At 40.7% G+C, this 21,727-nt stretch overlaps 2 protein-coding genes across 2 annotated transcripts; both read left to right on the forward strand.

Annotated features, from left to right (window-relative positions):
- Positions 1-2,061: 2,061 nt before the first annotated feature.
- On the forward strand, positions 2,062-10,718 carry LOC121368099 (phospholipase A and acyltransferase 1-like). Its single transcript, XM_041492665.1, has 4 exons — positions 2,062-2,305; positions 5,755-5,857; positions 8,099-8,237; positions 10,324-10,718. The coding sequence occupies exons 1-4, from the start codon at positions 2,230-2,232 to the stop codon at positions 10,546-10,548; spliced, it is 543 nt and encodes a 180-aa protein (XP_041348599.1). The 5' UTR covers positions 2,062-2,229; the 3' UTR covers positions 10,549-10,718.
- A 5,115-nt stretch (positions 10,719-15,833) lies between these two features.
- LOC121380901 lies at positions 15,834-21,381 on the forward strand. Its single transcript, XM_041509969.1, has 3 exons — positions 15,834-15,967; positions 17,190-17,319; positions 20,604-21,381. Exons 1-3 carry the CDS (start codon positions 15,834-15,836, stop codon positions 20,841-20,843), a joined length of 504 nt encoding a protein of 167 aa, XP_041365903.1. The 3' UTR covers positions 20,844-21,381.
- The last annotated feature ends 346 nt before the right edge of the window (positions 21,382-21,727 follow it).

Raw genomic sequence — 21,727 nt, forward strand, 5'->3', positions numbered from 1 at the left:
GAAGTTCAAACTGGATTTTGTTTTCAAATAATTTCGTACGTACGACAAAAATATATTTTAGGAAATAAAATGAAATTTAACCTAGTACAAATATTAGAACGATCAGAAACACGTTTAATATACAGTCATTAATATTTTATCAGAAAACTATATTTGATATGTAATTAAAATCGTTAAAAAGTCTCTGTTAGTCGATAACATCTCAAAAATTGCAGCAAACTCAAGAATGTCCCTTTAACAAACTATGGTACATGTACTGTTATCAACTCAACACAACTGTACACATGTGTGATATAATGAGGCATACAGAACCAAGGCTGAGTTCGGCTTGTAGTAAGGCAATATTATGTTGAACTACTGGCATCCTGTACATTTCCTTATTTTAAAGAATATTCGTTGCAGTGGACTTGTAGTTAGGAAGAGCCTAGCACCTAACGTTCATCTTAGTGGTTAGTGCATATAAAATATCCCTTGCCAGTGGCGTAGCGTGGGCGGGGCCAACGGGGCAGATGCCCAGGTCGCAAAATTCTAGACTGGTGGAAGGGACTCGGGGAGTGCTAACGGTCCACTGGTTAGGGGGCGCAGGCGACCCACGCTACGCCACTGCTTGCTACTAATCAGGTGTGTGTTCGCTGTGAACGGAGATTGTCAAAAGTATACGCTCGATTCGTCGCATGTGCCGCCATTGCTCGGCAAAGCACAGACGACAGCCTGTTGTCAGTTTCAGTTGACACGTGCGTTTGTGGATTTCAAACTGTAGGGTTCGTCTCAAAAAAATGAAATGAGAAATATTGCGCTGTACGAAGAACGTTCGGTTGAGGATACGTTACTAGAGTCTTTCGTTAAAACCGGTTTGATCTTGACAACGTATTATCGACAATCGTACCTTCCTATTTCAGAATTAATATTTTATAAAGTGTCAGTAGAATTTTCAAAGTTTAGTTTGTATACTAGTACGACATTGATCATGAACATATTTTTTCAATAAAGTATACTAAAGTAAACAATGAACGTTTTCACTTCTTAATTTTACATGTGCTAAAATCGACAAATTCAAATAAATATTATTTCGTTTGGAAAGGGCAAAGTTAGTTTGTTTTGGTTAACGACATCAATGTTAGAGTATGTTGATTTAAGAGAAACGGGTGCATGTGCAGGGGGGGGGGGTATTTGGGGTCGAAACCCTTACCTGCCCAAGCTAAAAAAAAAAAATGAAATATAAACTTCGCTCAACACAGCCTATAACCCCCAACCCCGCTGAAATCTGTCCACACGCGCCTTGGAAACTCGCTACATTTTGTTTTTAGCAAGTGATCGTTTATAATTATGTACCATTCCACAAACAGGATATCACATACCATGGGCTTTTATATACCAGTCATGGCGCACTGGTTGAAACGAGCCCGCCGATGGGGATCGGCCCTAGACCGACCGCGCATTTCCAAAAAATACCTTTTTAAGTCTAAGTAATGAATAGAAATAACATATAGTCTTGATAAATGTTACGTAAATCGAACCCTCTTCCTCTACCCCTAGAGCTTTACGTAATTATTAACACCCCCTTACATATAACGCGTATGCCAACCGCTGGCCACTGTCAAAATTTCAAGGCAAATCCCCCACCGACCTCTTGAAATGTGTTGTACCATACCTCTATGGATATAAATATGTTTTGGAGATATGAGACGACCTCTCAATCAAGATAGTTAAATTTGTTCAAAATCACGTGAGAAGCTCAGCGCCTGCGCAAATCACGTAAAGTCCCAGTTCTACTGGCGTCCCGCTAAATAAAGAAAAACAAAGCTGGCCATTGCGTTTGTAGTTGACCTAGATACTGTAGATAAGCGAGCATTTTGAAACTATAGCGATGTGATTGACCTTTTATGTACTAAACAGAACTGGACCATCTATTCTAAATGCTTTAATAATACAAATATTTCAGGGACTGCAGCTTTAATATTCGGAAAGGTTGGGAAAACCCAACTATAATAAACCCATTCCTTGGGAATTGCTATTTCCTAAAATAGAGTAAAACAATTTGACGTACTAAGATTTTTTGTAGCAACCACACTGTACATGTAAGTAGCCAGGTCGGACCTGTTGGCTTAGTGTGTGAATAGGTGTCGTCTTGTCACTGTTTTGGAGACAAGACGATCGAAGTCGTGTATGACCAGTAATCACAGACTGCACGTCCTTAAATGTATTGAAGTTACACCAGTGAAGTGAGAAATGTCGGATTATTTAGAACCAGGAGATTTGTTGGTTTTTTACCGTACAGGATACAGACACTGGGCAGTGTATTCATGTAAGTATAGCTTTTGTTGGACCAAATAAATTCCCAAATAGGGTCTTCTTAGCTCGAGTCACTAGGGCCATAGCTAGAGGTGGGGGGGGGGGGGGGAGGGGGCAATTGCCCCTCAAAAAAAAAAAAAATAATAATAAAAAATTCGGAAAGCATTATAGAATCTTAAAGAAAATTCTCTTCTTAACCGTTTAAGGAGTTTTAGACTATTAACTACTCAGTTGCCACCCACCCACACCCAACAAAAAATCCTCTAGCCTTCCCCTTACAGGGCCGTCAGAGCCGGGATGGGGGTTAGAGTGTCTTTTTTCATATACTATCAAATTCAAGCATACGTAACCTATAATATCCATGAAGACACTAGGAACAAAATCAAACCTATTAGAACACAATCTCTAATTGTATTACCACTGTGTAGATTCTGATCTTTTTTCTTCTTTTTTTAATCACAACCAGTGACCCAAGACTGGTATATCAAAGTGCTTATAAAAAGATCCCTGAATGTTGGATTTGTTTGTTGTTGTTTTTTTGTTGTTTTTTGTTATTGGGTTGGGTTTTTTTTTTGTTTTTTTTTTTTTTTTGGGGGGGGGGGGGGGGGTTGGTAGTAGGGATCACCGTATGGCGACAACGGGTTTCTAATCTTATCTTTGCGGGTTCTAACCATAATGTTCGACGTCAATATAACCATAATAAATTGTGTTGAATGGTGCGTCATCAAATAAATAATTTCTTCTCCTTATTGTCGTCAGAACTACTGCGCAAACTGTAGAACCGCAATGAGTAACGAACAAATTACACACTCAGAATCTGATGCTCCTAGTGCCAAGAAACATTGTATTCAGCTGGATGTATTCTGTTTTCGTTGTTACTGTTTCTTTTCTTTTTCATTGATTTTGTTTTGTTTTTTATTGGTGTGTGTTTGTACCAAACCAATAAGGTATGTTGATCACAGTATTTAAAGCCACAGAGTGTTTATTCAACCAGTGCAATATAGTGATCAAGTACACTATGCCTGTTGAAAAAAGTAGAGAGGGCAGTACTCCCATAGAGAGGGCAGTACATACCCCGGCCTTTCATGTAGCAGTCAATGGGGTACTGATTGCCACGGAGAAAAATTGAGTCCATTGATGTCGATTGATCTCACGACCCCTCACACCGCAGACGATCTTTCTGCCGTTGACCTACATGAGTCGCTTTGGCTTTTGTCAGTCAGACACGAGCCTTTCAAAGGAAATCTAAATACGTCTTGGCAGAATGCCTTTTAATCTCCAAAAAGGTTTTGGAAAATCCAGCTGTCAATAACAGTGCACCAGGCGGGACGTAGCCCAGTGGTCAGCGCTCGCTCTAGGATCGATTCCGGTCGGTGGGCCAGTTGAGCTATTTTTCGTTCCAGCCAGTGCTCCGCAACTAGTATATCAAAGGCCATGGTATGTGCTATCCTGTCTGTGGGATGGTGTATATAAATGTTTGACATCCAATAGCTGATGATGTTTTGTTGCTAACCGAAAAGAGTAGCCCATGAAGTGGCGACAGCGGGTTTCCTCTCTCAATAACTGTGTGGTCCTTAACCATATGTCCGACGCCATATAACCGTAAATAAAATGTGTTGAGTGCGTCGTTAAATAAAACATTTCTTTCTTTCTTTTACTTATATACGAAACAAAGTTGATTCTATGGCTTTTTCCCCGGGTCCCTCTCCTCGCTCTCTCGCCCCCAGTCAACGCTAAAATTCACGATTTAGTGATTGAGATCTAAGAGTAACGGTTTTGAACTCTTCTAAATAATAATTTTTGGGGTCATAAAACTCCAAAACAGGAAGTGATCACTGTCTGAAAATGGGTAATTTTGCTATCAAGATGCCAAAAGGGGAAACAAAACATTCTTGGGTAATAATACTATGTAAAATAATGCTTAAAATAGTTTTAAAATTATTGTTTAAAAATGGCTAATTTTGTGATTCAGATGCTAAGAAAAGGCTTTTAGAGCCATCCAGTTTTTTAAATTTCCCCAGGGGAACATGCCCCCGGACCCCCCTACCCATCTCGTGTCATGTTTAACAACGACCCTGATCATTAGCCAACCCCACTTTATCAACAAATGCTCCGACGGGCCTCAAAGCTCATATAATAATTTCTATTAATCGCATCTAGTTACTTAGTGTACTTCCGTTCGTACACTGTGATATATACACAAACGCATTCATATTAACTGCAACTATTAAAAGTTTTATTAAGATGCCCTTTTAACGAACCAATGTGTCCCTTTTTTCTTGGTCCTCACCTCCCTAAAATATGTCCTGGATCCGCAAATGCAAACGCTATAAGAAGAATTTAAACCTACCACCTATCAGAGACACTGTCTGTTCTGTTGAGAAACATAACAGTTTAACGTTATGACTGAATTCCAACATAATAAAACTAAATGTCTGTGACATCAGATTAAAAAAAAAAAAACACTGTGTATTTAACAAACAGTAGTCTTAACGACGCTAGTATTAGGTAGTAAGGTAGTATTAAACCAAATAACTTGGTTTGGTCAAAGTTCAAGGTGCACCGAACTTTTGATAGAGCAGTTAGTGTCAAAAGTCCTGTGATTGGTGATAAATGTGAGTGTGTTGGTTGTTAAAAAAAAAATTGTTTATCTAGGCAAACAAATGTATGCAATTTTATTCCATCTAGTGCAACTGTGTCAAGTAGCCTTGTGCTTGAAACATGTATGGTGTACCTGTAAAAACAAGTACTCAATTTCTGTGCGGAACTAGGGTAGCCATAGACTCTACTCGTTATATCTGAAATGAGCAGCTTGACACCAATTTTTTTTTCTGATTTACTTTAAGGGTGAGGGGTGGTAGCATTCATATCCGTGGTGTATATGTTGATTTATATGCTGCAGGTAGGAGCTTTAGCCACATATGATAATGTTACTATTGTCGTGTATGGGATTTGATTTGGTGTCATAAACCCTTTAGTCGTGTAAAATGTCGAGATTTACTACTTATAATACTATGGAAGGAAGGAAATGTTTTATTTAACGACGCACTCAACACATTTTATTTACGGTTATATGGCGTCAGACATATGGTTGAGGACCACACAGATATAGAGAGAGGAAACCCGCTGTCGCCACTTCATGGGCTACTCTTTTCGATTAGCAGCAAGGGATCTTTTATATACACCATCCCGCAGACAGGATAGTACATACCACGGCCTTTGTTACACCAGTTGTGGAGTACTGGCTGGAACGAGAAACAGCCCAAAGGACCCCTCGACGGGATCTATCCTAAACCACATCAAGCGAGCGCTTTACCACTGGGCTACGTTCCGCCCTTATAACACTATGTACACTATGTCCCTATTTTCGTATAAACACTATTTAATAATGGATGTTTTATTTATTTATTTTTGGTTGATAATAGTCTTTTATTTTTTATTTTCGTTTTATTTTTTCTCTAGATGATGACCAGGTCATTCATTTCACAGATGATGGGTGGATTAGAGAAGTAGATTTTGAGGATGTTAAGGAGAACTCGCAAGTTGCATACGAATGTAACTATAGGTAACATGTACACACTTTTACAGTCGGATTTCGTGTGTGTGGGGGGGTGGGGGGGGGGGGGGGGGGGGGGTGGCGTCGGGGTAGTGGTAGGGCATCACTACATCCCATTTGTAATTTGAAAGGGAAAAAAGCAGTTGACATCCCGGCACATTTTAAACTGCTGTTGTGGTGGTCACTGGGGCCACTGACATGTCGAGTTGAGGGGATTCATATGTTGGATTCCTTGTAACAAAGGCTGTGGTATGTACTGTCCTGTATGTGGGATGGTGCATATAAGATGTATCTTGCTGCTAAACGCAACTTGTAGCCCATGCAGTGGCGAAAACAGGTTTCCTCTCTAATTATCTCCGTAGTTAAATAGCAAATCCTTAACTATATGTCCGACGTCATATAACTGTAAATAAAATGTGTTGAGTGAGTCGTTAAATAAAACATTTCCTTCTTCCTTCTAGTTAAATAACAAAATCACCGAGCACGCATTTGGTTCTCCACAGCGGTTAACATGTTGACAGGGCTTCTAGAATTTTTATAAAATCCACTAGCCATGGGATCAGTGATTTTTTAAAAAATAACTAGCCACGATTAAAAATTCACTAGCCCAACTTTACTTTAAGTTAATACAATTTTACTAAATAATAGTAATAATCAGATGTATTTTACCTAAAAAGGGTGATAGAACTAAAAAAAACTAATATTGGGAGTTGGGCTGGGGGCAGGATATTCATATTTACAAAATAGACTTAACTGCAACATTTGACCCTTTTGTTTCCCTAGCCGTCGGGCATGGCAATAGTAGTTATTTACAAGCCCAACATTGAATATCACTAGCTATGGGAGTGGGGCTACCATAATCTAGAAGCCCTGATGTTGAATGTTTGTTTTTTTGCGGTTTTAGAACGCGAAATAATTCCACATGTCCGTAAAACGTCCGTGACTGTGTGTGCGCACAGTGGAATCACGGCCTATAAAGGCAAAGAATAATGAGTAGTAAACATTTGATTTCCATAGATAAACAGAGAGAGATAAACAGAGAGAGAGAGAGAGAGAGAGAGAGAGAGAGAGAGAGAGAGAGAGAGAGAGAGAGAGAGAGAGAGAGAGAGAGAGAGAGAGAGGTTTCGCCAGTGTTCTGTCCATGACAAGAGGTCTTTCTTGGGTAAATTATCCTTATTTATAACACACATACTACACACGTATCCATGTAGTAATATATAATTGTCATGGTGTACTCGTTCAGACACCTGGAATACCCGTGACTACTTTGTGTCTTTGATTGCTCGCAACATACCGGCTTCAACCCAGAGCGAGTTGTTAAAGGTTCAGTGGGTAGGTGTAAGGCCACTACATCCTCTTCTCTATCACTAATCACTAACCAAATAGCACCTAACTCACTGTCCTTGACAGACAACCCAGATAGCTGAGGTGTGTGCCCAGGACAGCGTGCTTGAACCTTAATTGGATATAAGCACGAAAATAAGTTGAAATGTGTGAACAGAGACTACGACAGACGTCAGATTACCAATTAACTAATTCTCGTTAATGGACATGTAAAAATAAATATATAAACTGTATGTTTATAAAGTTGAAATTGTAGCACTGTGATAGTCTTCCCACTGAAAACCGATCTACTATCATGATATACTATAGTCTTTCGTTTTGCTTTATATATATCCCATAACTTAGCCATGATATCCATGTCATAAACCCACGTGATGATTTAGTATCTTACACACCCTTTCGTGAGATCACCATGCGTTATTTATGATAACACATACCCTCTTTACACACGTACGTGTGTTAACAATTTCAAGACATACGACTGGCTGCTCCTAAGTGATGACCAGGTCACTAATGTCATATATCCAATGAAAGACAACACGATGGAAATCGATTACATTGTGACGTATCGTTAACTTCACACTCATGTGTCTGTGACGCGTAAGTTAGCTACAGGTGCAAGGGTTGTAAATATCTTTTAGTAGAAAAAGATGTTAAAATTTGCTTAAAACCTGGTTTTTGAGGATATGTAAGAAATAGAATAACACGTTCGTGTCCGTTAGATACATTTTAAAACAACTCATTGTGAGATAAATGGTATCTAACGGCTCTAATGTATTATTCTTTATGTGTTAACCCGGTTAATAATGGTATGCAATTGTGCACGGTATCTAGGTAATGTGTTGCTGTGGATGGGTCATTTGTTTACAAGCCAACAATACATATATTTTTTTTAATTGTTTCCAGCCCTTTTTCTAAAGAAGAAATTGTGAAGAGAGCGAGGTATCTAAAGGGACATAGAAACAGTGGGCGGTTCAACGTAGTATTCAATAACTGCGAACATTTTGCCAAATGGTGTCGGTATAATCGAATAGAAAGCTCGCAGGTAAGTAGTATCAAACGTAGTCTCATCTTTCCATGTCATGTCATGTCATGTCATAGGGTTTTACGTGCACATTCAGAACAAGCAGTTGTAGCGCACGCTTGTCATGGGCACAAGAGCCGGCCTTGGCCGGCTCCTCCGTCCATGACAGGAAAGGTGGGGGAGGGAGAAGAGGGACCGCCTGCACTGGCAGGTGCAAGGGAGCACCAGCAGCCCGACCAAGTCGGTAGCAGGCAGGGTGGTGTGGTGGTGGTGCTATGGAATTTTGAATGGAGCAATTATATGCCAAAGAGAAAAGGTGCGCAATTTTGACTGAGGAAATTTGGCGCAATTTTGAACGGTCGGTCAAAAAGTAAATGGCTCATCTTTCCATATCAGAACCTCTTTCCTATAGTCACGGTGTGGTACCGACACCAGATATTGGTACTGTCGTAGCGACAAATCTTTCTAGAACAAGTAGAGAAAATAATTATTCATGTTTTTTACTAATGACTTACCGTATGGGTCCTTTACAATTATTCACGTTCGTAGATATTCATATAATTTTAACATTGTAGAACACATTACGCATAATAACACATAATCACGCATTTGTTTCAGTACATATTTAAACGGTGACTGTACGGCGAATTGCTGCGGTGTCGGCGACTTGCTATGCCAGTTATAATTAACTAGAGGGATGAAACATCATGTCACTGATCGGGTAGGGCAGTGGCGGTCCTCATACAGTCTGCGCAGGAGATGAAACATTCTGTCATGGATATCCTAGGGAGTGGCGGTCCTCCTACAGGCAGTGTAGGAGGGATGAAACATGTCGCGGATCTCCTAGGGGTGGCGGTCCTCTTACAGACAATGTAGGAGGGATGAAACATCCTGTCACTGATCTCCTAGGGGAGTGGCTGTCCTCCTTCAGGCAGTACAAGACGGATTAAACATCCTTTCGCGAATCTCCTATATGAGTGGCGGTCCTCTTACATGTGGTGCAGGAGGGATGAAACATCCTGTCACATCTCCTAGGGCGTGGCGGTCCTCCTGCCGGTAGTGCAGTAAAGATGAAACATCCTGTGTCACATCTCCTAGGGCGTGGCGGTCCTCCTATATGTGGTGCAGAAGGGATGAAACATCCTTTCACGAATATCCTAGGGAGTGGCAGTCTTCCTACAAGCAGTACAAGAGGGATGAAACATCCTGTCGCACGTCTCCTATGGGAGTGGCAGTCCACCTACAGGCAGTGCAAGAGACATGAAACATCCTTTCACGAATCGCCTTGGGCAGTGGCGGTCCACCTACAGGCAGTGCAAGAGAGATGAAACATCCTTTCACGAATCGCCTTGGGCAGTGGCGGTCCACCTACAGGCAGTGCAAGAGGGATGAAACATCCTTTCACGAATCGCCTAGGGGAGTGGCAGTCCACCTACAGGCAGTGCAAGAGACATGAAACATCCTTTCACGAATCGCCTTGGGCAGTGGCGGTCCACCTACAGGCAGTGCAAGAGAGATGAAACATCCTTTCACGAATCGCCTAGGGCAGTGGCGGTCCACCTACAGGCAGTGCAAGAGAGATGAAACATCCTTTCACGAATCGCCTAGGGCAGTGGCGGTCCACCTACAGGCAGTGCAAGAGGGATGAAACATCCTTTCACGATCGCCTAGAGTAGTGGCGGTCCACCTACAGGCAGTGCAAGAGAGATGAAACATCCTTTCACGAATCGCCTAGGGCAGTGGCAGTCCACCTACAGGCAGTGCAAGAGGGATGAAACATCCTTTCACGAATCGCCTAGGGCAGTGGCAGTCCACCTACAGGCAGTGCAAGAGAGATGAAACATCCTGTCGCACGTCTCCTAGAGGCTATTTCTCGTTCCAGCCAGTGCACCACGACTGGTATATCAAAGGCCGTGGTATGCACTACCCTGTCTGTGGGATGGTGCATATGAAATATCTCTTGCTGTCAATCGAAAAGAGTAGCCCATGAAGTGGCGACAGCGGGTCAATATCTGTGTGGTCCTTAACCATACGTCTGACGCCATATAACCGTAAATAAAATGGGTCGTTAAATGAAACATTTCTTTCTTTCTTTCTATTTTTTAAGGCTAAAGCTGCATGGGCTTCGTTTGGTACTGCTCTCTTAGCACCTGTCTGGATGGCAGCTGCAGGAGCGGTCGCACCGGCGTTAGTATTAGGTACATTAATAACGACAGCAGCATCAGTTGCAACGGCTACTCTCTCTTCTAGTAGTCCCAACGTACACAGCTCCGGGAAGAAAAAGAGCGAGATACACAGACGACTGAAGACAAGCTATAAATGCTACAATTAGAATATATTTCTAATGTACAATATGTGTTGCAACCTCTGTAAGAATTCATTGGTTAAAGGGACATTGGACTACAGGCTGGTAGCAATCTGATTAAAATTAGTTCTACTGGTCTACCAGTAGATCTAACAGCATTGCGTGGACTCCCATGTCCAGGTGACATTCCATCTATAAATAACAATTTAAATATCGACCAATTACACTTCGCCTTTTATAGCGTTATTCGGGAGCATATAAATTCTAAAAATATCGGGCGAGACTATTTATGCAATAGGCGAACTTGTTGGTCAAATGAAATTCTTCAAAATTAAATGGAGAATATTTTAAAACAAATAAGAAGTAGGAAAATATACATGAGGTTTTGTTTTTAACTTTTATAGAAAAATAAACTTTTATTATCAAAAACGTGATGGACGCGACATTTCAAATTAGTTATAAGAATCAATTAACTAATTACATAATTCATGATCAAATATTTTATGCACAAGTTACAAGGGTATGAAGGTTTCTATGCCTATGATAAAGATTTTCTTCATTGTGGATTTTGAATAAAGATATTGAAAAAACTAAATGTCATTTCCGTCACAATTGTGTTGTTTTGTTTGTTTGTTTTTGGCAACAAAAAAAAATCCTTTCATAGTCTCCCTGGAGTAGTGTACATGTCTAAATTTTACATATTCAAGACAATTATGAAGTCTATAGAGACCGCACAGGAAGACTGGTAGTGCCACACACTGCCACCAGTCCATCGCAGTGTTTGTTTGGTTGAAAACCACATGTTCGTTGTCAGTATATCATGATTGACAGTCTAATCATTTCCTCGTGTTCACTTGTGGTGTTTCTCCCAACCGGTCACGGTGCTGTCGTGGTTAAGCCATCGGACATAAGGCTGGTAGGTACTGGGTTCATATCCCGGTACCGGCTCCCACCCAGAGCGAGTTTTTAACGACTCAATGGGTAGGTGTACGACCACTGCACTTTCTTTTCTCTCATTAACCACTAATAAACCACTGTCCTGGAAAAACAGCCCAGATAGCAGAGGTGTGTGCTCAGGACAGCGTGCTTGAACCTTAATTGAATATAAGCACGAAAAAAAATTGGAATGAATGAAAGAATGAATGAATGAATGAATGAATGAATGAATGTGGTGTTTCTACCATTATTCTTCTTTACTTGGCAGAATGCCTTTTAATCCCAGATCGGCTATTGGGTGTCAAAACAATGGTTCCCTATTGTGTGAAGTAGCATAGAGGTCGTGTTATGAGCAATGTTTGTTGCAATCCCCGGGAAGGTTTGGGGTAACCCAGCTGTAATTAACACCGGACTTGGAATTCCGTGACATACAGTTTGTTAAAATATTATTTATGGCAACCAAGTAGTTTAGACCTCTTACTGTAGTGTGTGGTTTGCTTGGCGTATGCTCACTTTTTTTCTGAGTCTGTTAACGAAACAACACGAATATAATTGTGTATTATCACATAAAAGGGACAAATAGCCATATCACCGCGAAGATAAAAACATAATTGTGTTCAAAACCTGAAATTAGATCTACAAAAATAAGCACGGAGAAGACTAGCGTACGGAGACAATATGTCGGACTATTTGGAACCTGGCGATTTGGTGATTTTCGGTCGCACTACATACAACCACTGGACTGTGTATTCATGTAAGTGATGTATTGAACAGTTAAAAAGTTTGCTTTATTTAACGACACCGCTAGAGCACATTGATTTATTAATCATCGGCTATTGGATATACAGATAGCAGCACTGTACCTAATTTGTATGTTAAGAATGGATCTTAATTAGTGCTTACTTTTCTCTGCCAAAAAACATACCTTATTCATACTATTTACATTTATTTCTCTAATAAAATATACTTTTTTTTAAAGAAGATTTTAATGATTTTAATAACAAAATTCACTCTTAAACCTGTTTATTGCATATATTATTTCCTGTGTACATTTTCGAATGCGGTAATATGTATGCATAAAAATATTATTTGAGAGGATCACACTGTCAGTACCGTTATCTGGATATACGAGTAATAGCCCATAATAGTACTATTTATGTTTACACTTGCAAACTAAAGTAATCTGTTAATTGGCAAATGGAGTTTAAAGGGACATTCCTAACTTAGTAAGTTAGTATAGGCACTATGCCAATAATTTCGTACATGTAAATAAAATCATGTTTAAGCTACTATAAGGATCAAGGAACTGGTTTATTTAACGACGCACTCAACACATTTTATTTACAGTTATATTGCATCGGACATATAATTAAGGATCACACAGATATTGAGGGAGGAAATCCGCTGTCGCCACTTCATAGGCTACTATTTTCGATTAGCAGCAAGGGATCTTTTATATGCACCATCCCATAGACAGGATAGCACATACCACGACATTTGATTTACCAGTCGTGGTGCACTGGCTGGAGAGAGAAATAGCCGAATGGGCCCATCGACGAGAATCGATCCTAGTTCGATCGCGCACCACGCGAACGCTGTATCACTGAACTACGTCCCGCGCCTGTTGTACTGAAGTATAGTGATGAAAGAACACTTTAAATTATATATCTAGGCGTAGTGTAACATGTTCATTAAAATTATACTAATGAAATTTAATTTCCATCCGACACCAAAACTGAAGTGCCTATAGACGACAAAGGGTTAATTGGAGAAGTAAGTTCGTTACGGTAATCTAGATTTCAAACATATTTCTTGGTTATATAAAACAAAAAAACATTGGTTAATAAAAGATCCCTCATATACCTTTAATAGAATGTTGCATTGATTCCACTAGGTAGGCATAACTGATTTTTATGAATGTGCAACACCAAACCTATCTAAACTTCACTAAGTCAAAATGGGTTAATTAAGGAATTTGTTGTGCATGATACTAATGCAGCTCATCCTGCCTCCTACAAAACTATATTTCTTTACTTCCTAATGCAAATAACTTTACAATAAGGGCGAGACGTAGCTCAGTGGTAAAGCGCTCGCTTAATGCGCGGTCGGCTTGGGATCGATCCCCGTCGGTGGGCACATTGGTCTATTTCTCGTTCTAGCCAGTGCACAACGACTGGTATATCAAAGGCCGTGGTATGGCACATATAAAATATCCCTTGCCTCTAATGGAAAAATGTAGCGGGTTTCCTCTCTAAGACTGTATGTCAGAATACCACGTTTGACACCCAATAGCCGATGATTAGTAAATCAATGTTCTCTAGTGGTGTCGTTAAACAAAACAAACTTCTTTAAAATAATACAAATGTCGTGTGTGTGTGTGTGTGTGTTTGTGAAATTATCTGTATGTGTATGTAGTCGGCGGGCCCATTGGGGTTATTTCTCGTTCACGCCAGTTCTAAACAACTGGTATAACAAAGGCTGTGGTATGTAATACCCTGTCTGTGGAAAGGTGCACATAAAAGATCCCTTGCTGCTAATCGAAAAGAGTAACCCATGAAGTGACGACAGCGGGTTTCCTATCTCAATATCCGTGTGGTCCTTAACCATATGTCCCACGCCATATAACCGTAAATAAAATGTGTTGAGTGCGTCGTTATTAGATTGCACTGTAGAAACAACAGTTTCAGTGAGGATGTCAGTTTATGCCAGAATACACCAGATCCTGTTTGTCATAAACACACATAGCTGGATACTTTTTGAAAAATGTATGTTATCAGTATAGGTAGTACTAAACCAAATAACTTCCGGGTGTACCGAACGTTTGATAGAGAAGTGAACACTACAAGTCCTGTGATTGGTGATAATTGTGAGATGGTTGTACAAAAAACCAATGTTTCATCTGGGCAAATAATGTATGCAATTTTATTTCATCTAGTACCACTGTGTCAAGTAGCCTTGTGCTTGAAACATGTATGGGGTACCTATGAAAAAAAGTACTCGATTTTTTTGCGGAACTAGGGTAGTCATAAACGCTACCCGTTATCTCAGAAATGAGCAGCTTGACACACACCTCAATTTTTTTCTCATTCACTTTAAGCGTGAGTGGTGGTACTATTTATATCCGTGGCGTTTATGTCGATTGATACGCTGCAGGTAGGAGTTTTAGCAACATATGTTACTATTGTCATCTATGGGATTTGATTTGGTAGTATACACCCTGTATGCGTGAATATGCATTTCTGTGCATGTGTGTATGCATTTCTGTGTGTGTGTGTGTGTGTGTGTGAATGTGTGTTTGTATATATGTGTACTTGTGTGTATACATATGTGTATGTGTGTGGATGTGGATGTGTGTGTGTGTGTGTGTGTGTGTGTGTGTGTGTGTGTGTGTGTGTGTGTGTGTGCTATATATGTGTGGATGTGTGTATGCATTTCTCTCTGTGTGTGAGGGACGATAGGGCCATGATCTCCTCTTTTTTCCTGTTACTGTGCTCAAAAGTCAGGAGATGCCATAGGCCCTGTGTTAACATCTGATATTTAAACTTATTCTGGGTGAGCATACCTCCGAACCCCCACCAACAGGTTCGGGCCCTCAAATACATGTATATACTCTCTCTCTCTCTCTCTCTCTCTCTCTCTCTCTCTCTCTCTCTCTCTCTCTCTCTCTCTCCCTGTCTCTCTCTCTCTCTCTCTGTCTGTCTCTCTGTCTGTCTGTCTCTCTGTCTGTCTGTCTGTCTCTCTCTCTCTCTCTCTCTCTCTCTCTCTCTCTCTCTCTCTCTCTCTCTCTCTCTCTCTCTCTCTCTCTCTCTCTCTCTCTCTCTCTCTCTATGCGTGTATGTGTGTATATCCCATCTCCCTTTTAAGCCTTTAAAACTCACTATGGGTGAGAGACGGTACCGGGATGCGAACCCAGCACCTACCAGGCCGTAAATCTGATAGTTGAACTACCGAGGCCGGTTTATCACGTATTATACTCGAATGAATCTAATAATAAACACCATGTACGTGTGCCCCCAATACCCCCCCCCCCCCCCAAGACACACACATACACACCCACCACCACCCTCATCAAATCCCCACTCACCACACCCACTCCACCCTCTCTCTAGTGCTGGAGCAAATCCTCAAATTCCGGCAAAACAATAGAGATATTCGGGGGAAATGTGCTAACCTGCGACCTTTTTACCATGTGTTTTCATCGTTCTACACACAATATTAATTGTCATTCATATAGTGATTCATTTCCAACCCTATATAGCTGTTTGGCAGTAATTCAAATACAAAACAAAATGTTGTCATCAAGATTCGAGCATTTTCGTTTAATTCGTGCAAAAATCAGCCTTCCACAGGACCACAGTTAGGTATTTGCCGTTGAAATGTGTCAAATCAAATTTATTTTACCTGCTGATGACGACAATGTCATAGAACTGACACGTGATGGGCGCGTTGCCGAAAAAGACTTTTTGGATGTCCAGGCAGACTCGAAAGTAGCATGGGAAAGCAATCGTAGGTAAATCGTACAAATTATAAAATTATTTAAAACCTCTTTTTTTTCTTTTTTTCTTTTTTTTTGGGGGGTAAGGAGGGGAGTGGTGTTGAGGGTTTTTGTGGGACGTTGGGGGGAACTGCATTTCAAAAAAGAAATATGTTTAACGACATCTCAGCATATTTTAAATTAGACTATTTGTGCTCATTGGTACCAATAAGTTGGACTACCCTTTATTTTCAAGATTAGTGGGCTGCAGATATCCTAGAGTCGCGCACATACCGACAAACAGTCATGTATGGCCCAGAGGTAAAGCGCTCGATTGATGCGTGGTCTGTCTAGGATCGATCCCTGTCGGTGGGCCCATTGGGCTATTTCTCGTTCCAAGCAGTACACCACGACTGGTATACCAAAGGCCGTGGTATGTGCTATCTTGTCTGTGGGATGGTGCATATAAAAGAACCCTTGCTATTAATGGAAAAATGCCGCGGGTTTCATCTCTTTGACTGTGTAAAAATAACCTATGATTGACACGCAATAGCCGGTGATTAATAAATCAATATCATCTAGTAGTGTCGTTAAACAAACCAAACTTTAACAATCGAGTACAATAAGACCATTGTTGTACATAACGCATGACTGTAAATCGTGAACAAGTTTCTTTGGTTAACGACACCACTAGAGCGCATTGATTTATTAAATTATCGGCTATTGGATGTCAAATATTTGATAATTTTGACATAGTAGTCGTAGAGAAACCCGTTATATTTCTTCCATTAGCAGCAAGGGATCTTTTATGTGCGCCATCCAACAGACAGGATAGCACATACCACGGCCTTTGATATATTAATGGAAAAATGTAGCGGGTTTCCTCTCTAAGACTATATGTCAAAATTACCAAATGTTTGACATCCAGTAGCCGATGATTAATACATCAATGTGCTCTAGTGGTGTCGTTAAACAAAACAAACTTTAACTTTTCTAGATATTCTTGTCTTACAGTCGACATGTTCCTAGACCACACCTAGTTTCAAATAACTGGGAGGATTAATGATATGGAGAAAAAACAATCCACAAACACTTTTATACTAATAGAGCACATTTTCCTTTTTATAGTTACGAATGTAAATATGTAGGTCATTTATTATATGATATCCCATATTGGAAATTCTGTACATACATTATTATTATGTTATAAATACTACGGAATTTGATTTAGCTTTTTCTTCTGAAATTATATTTCCAGCCCTTTTGTTGGAGCAGAAATCGTGCGCAGAGCGAGGTCAAAAATTGGAGGTGAACATTGTGATTTACTTTTGAAAAACTGTGAACACTTTGCCAAATGGTGTCGATATGGTTATGTAGAAAGTTCGCAGGTCAGTAATATTTAAACTAAAATCTCATCTTCTAATGGATTCTCGAAGAATTTTGCTGGATTATTAGTTTTTATTGCTAGTCCTTTTGCATGTGTTTTTCTCACCCAATTCTCAAAGAAATCAATCCTTACAATACAATACAACACAATATAATACACAATATACAATACAATACTACACTATAAAACATGCTTTATTACCGTGCTTACATATGATGTATACATATAATTATTATATACATATAAACACAGCGGTGACCACTCTCGACGACTGTCACTGCCTCATCCATTACACTTTTGTCAACCTTCACACTCTCGACGACTCTCACTGCCTCATCCATTACCCTTTTGCCAACCTTCACACTCTCGTCGACTCTCACTGCCTCATCCATTACCCTTTTGTCAACCTTCACACTCTAGACGACTCACACTGCCTCATCCATTACCCTTTTGTCAACCTTCACACTCTCGTCGACTCTCACTGCCTCATCCATTACCCTTTTGTCAACCTTCACACTCTCGTCGACTCTCACTGCCTCATACATTACCCTTTTGTCAACCTTCACACTCTCGTCGACTCTCACTGCCTCATACATTACCTTTTTGTCAACCTTCACACTCTCGACGACTCTCACTGCCTCATCCATTACCCTTTTGTCAACCTTCACACTCTCGACGACTCTCGCTGCCTCTTCCATTACTTTCGTCAACCTTAACACTCACGACGACTCTCACTGCCTCATCCATTACCCTTTCATCAACCTTCACACTCTCAACTCTCATTGCCTCTACCGTCACACTCTCCTCAATCTTCACCCTCTCCTCAACCTCAAATCACTCCTCAACATTTACAACCTTCACTCTCTCCTTAACCTTCACCCTCTCCTCAACCTTCACCCTCTCCTCAACCTCAACCCACTCCTCAACATTTGCAACCTTCGCTCTCTCCTCAACCTGACCCTCTCCTCAACCTTCACTCTCTCTCCTCAACCTTCACCCTCTCCTCAACCTTCACCCTGTCTTCAACCGTCACTCTCTCCTCAACCTTCACTATCTCCTCAACCTTCACCCTCTCCTCAACCTTCACTCTCTTCAACTGTCACCCTCTCTTCAACCTTCACCCTCTCCTCAGCCTTCACCCTCTCCTCACCCTGTCCTCAACCTTCACCTTCTCTTCAACCTGCACCCTCTCCTCAACCTCCACCCTCTCCTCACCCTCTCCTCAACCTTCACCCTCTCATCAACCTTCACCCTCTTCTCAACCTTCACCCTCTCCTCAACCTTCACTCTCTCTTCAACCTTCACCCTCTCCTCAACCTTCACTCCTCAACGTTCACCCTCTCCTCAACCTTCACCTCTCAACCTTCACTCTCAACCTTCACCCTCTCCTCACCCCTTCACCCTCTCTTCAACCTTCACCCTCTCTTCAACCTTCACCCTCTCATCCACCTTCACTCTCCCCTCAACCTTCACCATCTCCTCAACCTTCACCCTCTCCTCAACCTTCACCCTCTCTTCAATCTTCACTCTCTCCTCAACTTTCACTCTCTCTTAAATCTTCACCCTCTCCTCAACCTTCACTCTCTCTTCAACTTTCACCCTCCCTTCAACCTTCACCCTCTCCTCACCCTCTCCTCAACCTTCACCCTCTCATCAACCTTCACCCTCTTCTCAACCTTCACCCTCTCATCAACCTTCACTCTCTCTTCAACCTTCACCCTCTCCTCAACCTTCACTCCTCAACGTTCACCCTCTCCTCAACCTTCACCTCTCAACCTTCACTCTCTCAACCTTCACCCTCTCCTCACCCTTCACCCTCTCTTCAACCTTCACCCTCTCTTCAACCTTCACCCTCTCATCCACCTTCACTCTCCCCTCAACCTTCACCATCTCCTCAACCTTCACCCTCTCCTCAACCTTCACCCTCTCTTCAATCTTCACTCTCTCCTCAACTTTCACTCTCTCTTAAATCTTCACCCTCTCCTCAACCTTCACTCTCTCTTCAACTTTCACCCTCCCTTCAACCTTCACTCTCTCCTCAACATTCACCCTCTCTTCAACCTTCACTCTCTCCTCAACCTTCACTCTCTCCTCAACCTTCACCCTCTCTTCAACCTTCACTCTCTCCTCAACCTTCACTCTCCTTAACCTTCACTCTCTCCTCAACCTTCACCCTTTCATCCTTTTCGTTCCCCTTCACTGGCACACCTTCGTTTCCATCCCCATCTCTTTCACTCTTTATACTATCATAATTTGGGGGGTATTTTGGATTCACAAAAAACCTTCACCATTCTCATCCTGAAATTGCTTCTTTAAGACTAAATGTTCCTTATATTACATGTAGGTGTCATTTCAACACCACCACCCCCCCCCCCCCCCCCCCCCCCCCCCCATCTTCACGGCAATAAAGCCGCAAAGTACACAGGGAAAAAAAGAATATTTCTTTTTGACACATGTGAGCTCAGATAAAAAAAAAAAGTTCAAACCAACGTTGTGTGAAGTTCTTTATACTAGTAATTATCACCTAGACTTGAATGTTCAGCACCATTTCAACTGATGTTTGAAGATCCAGAGTAAAGACCACAAGGAGGTGGCTAAATCAACTGATGGTTCTGGGGGTAGCTCCCTTTCTCACATAGGCCTACTATAGGTTCTAAGAGTGTGAAGGCTGATGAAAGGGTAATGGATGAGGCAGTGAGAGTTGGCATCTATTTCACGAGGGCAGGACGTAGCCCAGTGGTTAAAGCGCCCGCTCGATGCGCGGTCGGTCTGGGATCGATCTCCGTCGGTGGGCCCATTGGGCTATTTCTTGTTCCAACCAGTGTACCACGACTGGTATATCAAGGCCGTGGTATGGTGCATATAAAAGCCCCCTTGCTGCTAATCGAAAAGAGTAGCCCATGAAGTGGCAACAGTGGGTTTCCTCTCTCAATATCTGTGTGGTCCTCAACTGTATGTCTGATGCCATATGACCGTAAATAAAATGTGTTGAGTGTGTCGATAAATAAAACATTTCCATCCTATTTTATGAAGAGAATTTCATCATTACGGAAAATGGAGCATTTTAAGGACAAAATAAAATGAAATGTGTATATTTCTAACTATATTTGTTGTACTATAATAGTAATAAGAATTGTGGTTTAGTTGTAGATTTACGTGCAAAACTAGGCTTACGATGTTTTGTGAAATTGGGCCCTGATCACAAAGAGTTCGCTAGCGCTCGTAAGTTGAATAATTGGAACTCTATTCTAATAGTGATTGGGTTTTCTTCTTTCTATTTTTAAGTCTAAGGCTGCAGTGGCAATGGGTGCAGTAGCGTTTGCACCTTTCGCGCTGATAGCTGCAGGGGCGGTGTTAGTAGGGGCAGTAGCAGCTGGAACAGTAACAGCAGCAGCATCAGTTGCAGCAGCAACTCTCGGCTCTAGCAGTCCCACTGTCTCTTCTAACCAGTCAAAGGAGGGAAGACCAAGACGACGGAAATCCGACTATAAGAAATATTATTTTGGAGTGTTCACTTTTTCGTGAGGTTAAAGTCATCGTGCACCCGACTTATAATACCCATCGTTACAAAAACAATAAAACGTTACCAATGTGACTCATAAGTGATCATAACGAGAGTAGAGAAATATTTTTCTGAGAAACACTTCACAATGAATCAAGGACATTCCATTAAAATTAATAGAATTTCGAAGATAAATTGAGATTCGAGAAAGAAAGAATAGCAAAAGAAAGGAATTATTTTCAAAACTGCAGTTTGATCCTAGTCAAGGCTCTCAATTTTCATTATGTTCACTGTACTGTCAATGCACGTGTAGTTTTATTTAGTTTAATTTTTATTCTTGTTAGATATATTATGTACTATTTTGAGTTAATAATTTGTTTGTAGACGTGTGGTTTGTATATTTGTCTATTCTTCAATCCGTTTCTATTTAGTTTAATTCTTTTTTATTATTAGATATATGTACTAATAAGTTAATAATTAATTTGTAAACTTGTGTAGGTGTAGTTTGTGTATTTATTTAGTGTTTTATGATCATTATTCTTGTCAGGGTTTCTGCCAGAGGGTAAAACGGGTATGACGCCATACCAAAGTATATTTGCAGATGTTTTTGTTTTTTAAAGTTAACCTTTTAACAACATTAATTACTCTTATCAGGAATGTATGATTTTCTTAACCCTAAACCTAAACTTAATCCATTTTATTTCTAGGGGAGGCCCCACATACCCTCTGTTGATTGTGGTTGCATTCAGTTCCATAACCTCATACCCAAAAATAAAAACACTGCTTGTTAGATCTATGCACCTTTTTACGTTAATAATTAATTTGTAATCGTATGGTTTGTGTATTCATTTACATTAGATTGTTTTATTTTTCTTAAATGTATGTACTATTTACAATAATAATTCAT

The sequence above is a fragment of the Gigantopelta aegis genome, chromosome 1, assembly GCF_016097555.1.
Source record: "Gigantopelta aegis isolate Gae_Host chromosome 1, Gae_host_genome, whole genome shotgun sequence".
NCBI lineage: Eukaryota > Metazoa > Mollusca > Gastropoda > Neomphalida > Peltospiridae > Gigantopelta > Gigantopelta aegis.

What these genes read in the sequence shown, in the direction of transcription:
- LOC121380901 (XM_041509969.1), top strand. Translation starts at nt 15,834, where the DNA reads ATGTGTCAAATCAAATTTATTTTACCTGCTGATGACGACAATGTCATA. An exon ending in GCATGGGAAAGCAATCGTAG is followed by an intron (nt 15,968 to 17,189) that starts GTAAATCGTACA and finishes TTATATTTCCAG; the next exon opens with CCCTTTTGTTGGAGCAGAAA. An exon ending in GTTATGTAGAAAGTTCGCAG is followed by an intron (nt 17,320 to 20,603) that starts GTCAGTAATATT and finishes TCTATTTTTAAG; the next exon opens with TCTAAGGCTGCAGTGGCAAT.
- LOC121368099 (XM_041492665.1), top strand. Translation starts at nt 2,230, where the DNA reads ATGTCGGATTATTTAGAACCAGGAGATTTGTTGGTTTTTTACCGTACA. An exon ending in ACACTGGGCAGTGTATTCAT is followed by an intron (nt 2,306 to 5,754) that starts GTAAGTATAGCT and finishes TTTTTTCTCTAG; the next exon opens with ATGATGACCAGGTCATTCAT. An exon ending in ATCGAATAGAAAGCTCGCAG is followed by an intron (nt 8,238 to 10,323) that starts GTAAGTAGTATC and finishes CTATTTTTTAAG; the next exon opens with GCTAAAGCTGCATGGGCTTC.